General features: G+C 38.7%; 1 protein-coding gene across 1 annotated transcript; it reads right to left on the bottom strand.

Annotated features, from left to right (window-relative positions):
- Nucleotides 1–952: 952 nt before the first annotated feature.
- On the bottom strand, nucleotides 953–2,977 carry LOC128115342 (vigilin-like). Its single transcript, XM_052745913.1, has one exon. The coding sequence runs from the start codon at nucleotides 2,975–2,977 to the stop codon at nucleotides 953–955; it is 2,025 nt and encodes a 674-aa protein (XP_052601873.1).
- Between the last annotated feature and the right edge of the window lie 216 nt (nucleotides 2,978–3,193).

Below are 3,193 nucleotides of genomic sequence, written 5' to 3'. Positions count from 1 at the left end.
ATGGATCGTCCTGGTAAGGGGAAATAGGTGAGATCTCCATGAGTAAACTGTGGGTGAGGGGGACAATGGAGGGGATCAGGGATGAGAACATTAGGGAATGGGATGGTCGAGATGGAATAGGGATGGTATGGGAGAACAATGAAAGAGAAATCATGATAGAGGGAGACATCATGGGGATAGGCAGAAACCTGGCACTAGGGAAGTTCCCAGGAATCCACAAGGAGAACCCCAGCTTAGACTACTACCAATAGTAGAGAGGGTGCCTTAAATGGCTTACCCCAATAATCACATTGGTGAATATCCTGTCATCATAGAGCCTTCATCCAGTAAATGATGGAAGCAGATACAGAGATCCACAGCCAAGCAACAGGCCAAGCTCTAGGAGTACAGTCAAAGAGAGAGAAGATGGATTATATGAGCAAGGGACATCAAGATCATAATGGGGAAACCTATAGAGACAACCAAAGCAAGCTAGTGGGAACTCATGAACTTTAGACCAACAGTTGTGGAGCCTGCATGGGATTGGACTAGGCCCTCTGTATAAGCAAGACAATTGTGTAGCTTAATTTGCTTTAGAGGCCCCCTGACAGTAGAATCAGGATCCATTCCTGGTGCATGAGCTGGCTTTTTGGAGCCCACTACCTATGGTGGGACATGCTTGCACAGGCTTGATGCAGGGGGAGGGACTTGGACCTGCCTCAACTGACTCCCCATGTGAGGCCTTATCTTGTTGGAGGAGGGAATGCGGGTGGGTTGGGAAGTGAAGGCTGGGGGGTGAGAGGAGGTAAGAGAGGGGGATCTGTGGTTGGTATGTAAAATGAATAAAACATTTCTTAATCAAAAATATGCCTACAATACAATTGCTATATTATTTAGAAATAGTTTTTCCATAGTACTTTCAAATAAGTAGGTTGGAAATTTTCTTTTATTTCTTTTTTATCATTTTTTTTTGTTATGGTCTCCAAGGATGATTCTTAGGAGGTGTTTGTTGTTTCAATTTGGGGAATTCTTCAGAATCATCATTTGGGGAGTTTGGGGTGACTTTTGCATTATGAGGAGCATCTCTTCTCCCAAAACACCTAGATGATTCCATGGTTACTTTGTAAAGACAGGTGTTCTTAAAATTATCCAGCTGAGAGTCATACTTTATGACAGTTGAAAGGTAATACTTTTCAAGTTGGAGTATATGGTCAATTGCTTCCTGAACTTTGTCAGGGAGTCCAATCACAGTAATGTTGGGATTCCAGGATCCTTTTGGAGGTAATCGGATGTCTACTTGGAATTGCTCCATGATTTTTTGGATAGTTTTTCCAGTAAATCCAACAATACTGTCACGAACCTGGTGGTTTAGTGGGATTTCCTTAGAAACTGTTTTTTCTATCTTATACAACATTCTCATTATTGCATCTTTAGCAGCTAAGGTGTTCTCTTTATAGCCTGTAATTACGATTTGGTCTTGTATCTCATGGTTTCCTTTCTTTGGAAAATGGATAGTGACATCATGCTCTGTGCAAATCTGAGCAATAAGCAAGCCCTTATGACCAGTGATCTTGCAGTAGTATTTTGGATCTAGAATAAATGATAGCTTAAAGTTTCTTCGTGCACGATCTTCCATTTGTGTTTGTAAAGCATTGATTTGTTTTTCTAATTTAACCTTGGCTTGCTCCACCTTTGCAGCAAGACCCATTATGGATATGATATTAGAATTGCCTCCAGGTTGTGATACCTGAGTATGAACATCAAATTCACTCATTAGCTTCTTTATCCCACTTCCTTTGTGCCCAATTATGTAAGGATGTAGGTGAGAGGGCACGCGGACTTCAGCAGTGACAGGAATTAGATATTCAAGAGCTTCCATGGCTGCTTTGCAATTTTCCATTTGACCTGAGACAAATATGGTTTTACATCTCCTTTGGTTACTAAAAGGAAGTTCTTTAGTGTTCTTTCCCCCCTTGTCTTTCCCAGTTTCCTGGACCATGGGATGTATATACGTAGTTGGCTTTTCTTTGTCTGGGAATGAGAGTTGAACTTTATAATCCTTAGCAATTTGATGGACTTTGGAACTCATTGGTCCCATGAAAAAAGTATAGAATTTCTGAGGAATAACATACTGTTTTGTGACATGGGAACCCAAGGGCTCAAAAATCTGTTCAATGTGTTTCTTTGCTGCTTCAACGCAAGCTTTTTCTCCTTTCATTGTAACTCTGATGCTCTGTTTTCCTTCATAAGTAAAGTCAATAATCATACCAGCATAAATTTCAGTCATTTCTCGTATAAGCTGGTCCCTTCGCATGACAAAATAATGGTGAAACTTACGATTTATCAGTATGCTATCCTCCACCACACACTCTAAGTCTTTCAACAAAAGATCTAGTTCTTTTTGTACTTCTTTAACAGCTTCCTCTTTCCCCATGATTGTTACCAAATCCTGATTCTTATTTTTAGGGGTAGGGAAAATAGCACGTGCCCCCTGTTTTACACAGATATTGGGAAGATTGCCACCATTTTTACTCTTGAGAAACTGGTGATATTTTGACTTGACAGGGACAGTTACAGAATAACTCTTGGCTTTCTCTTCTTCCAATAGCTGCAGAAACTTTTTATTCACCTTTTCAATATTTTCTTCAGGGCCTCTAATAATGACTTTTTGAAGGCCTGACTTGTTTCTTGAAAAATAAATATTGAATCTTCCACATTCTCTCATGATTGAATCAATCAAATGTTGTTTGGGACTGATAAGGGATTTATATAGATTAGAAGGAACAGAAAATTCCACTTCTGAAGTTTTGACTGCACCTTTCTGCATTGAAAGAAACCATTTTCGAGCTAATTCACAATTTTCTGGGTTCCTCCTTATTATATCATTTTCCAAATTCCAATTTGATAAAAAATTTAATTTTGAATTTAAGGGCATAGTATGATGTTCCTTTTTCAAACTCCTGATCGGGTGCACAATGCAAGTTTTGTTTGATGTCATTTTTGAATTTCAAGTAATTATAATCCAGATATATTGCAGATAGATCATTAGTAGCCAATAGTGGAACCTTCTGTAGTTGACTTTTTGCATATTATTCTACGAGAAAAACAAACACTTTAAATACATAAGTTGTTTCCAACATAATCTACAGACTTGAGATAATAAAATGACATTGTTATACTGTACCAATGTGGCAAAAAAAATATGTTTTACCTA

Source organism: Peromyscus californicus, unplaced genomic scaffold (assembly GCF_007827085.1).
Source record: "Peromyscus californicus insignis strain IS unplaced genomic scaffold, ASM782708v3 Scaffold_10__1_contigs__length_136768540, whole genome shotgun sequence".
NCBI classification, from domain to species: domain Eukaryota; kingdom Metazoa; phylum Chordata; class Mammalia; order Rodentia; family Cricetidae; genus Peromyscus; species Peromyscus californicus.
The sequence above is the reverse complement of the archived record's forward strand: the minus strand, read 5'-3'. Positions and strand labels throughout refer to the sequence as shown.

What these genes read in the sequence shown, in the direction of transcription:
- LOC128115342 (XM_052745913.1), bottom strand. Translation starts at nt 2,977, where the DNA reads ATGACATCAAACAAAACTTGCATTGTGCACCCGATCAGGAGTTTGAAA.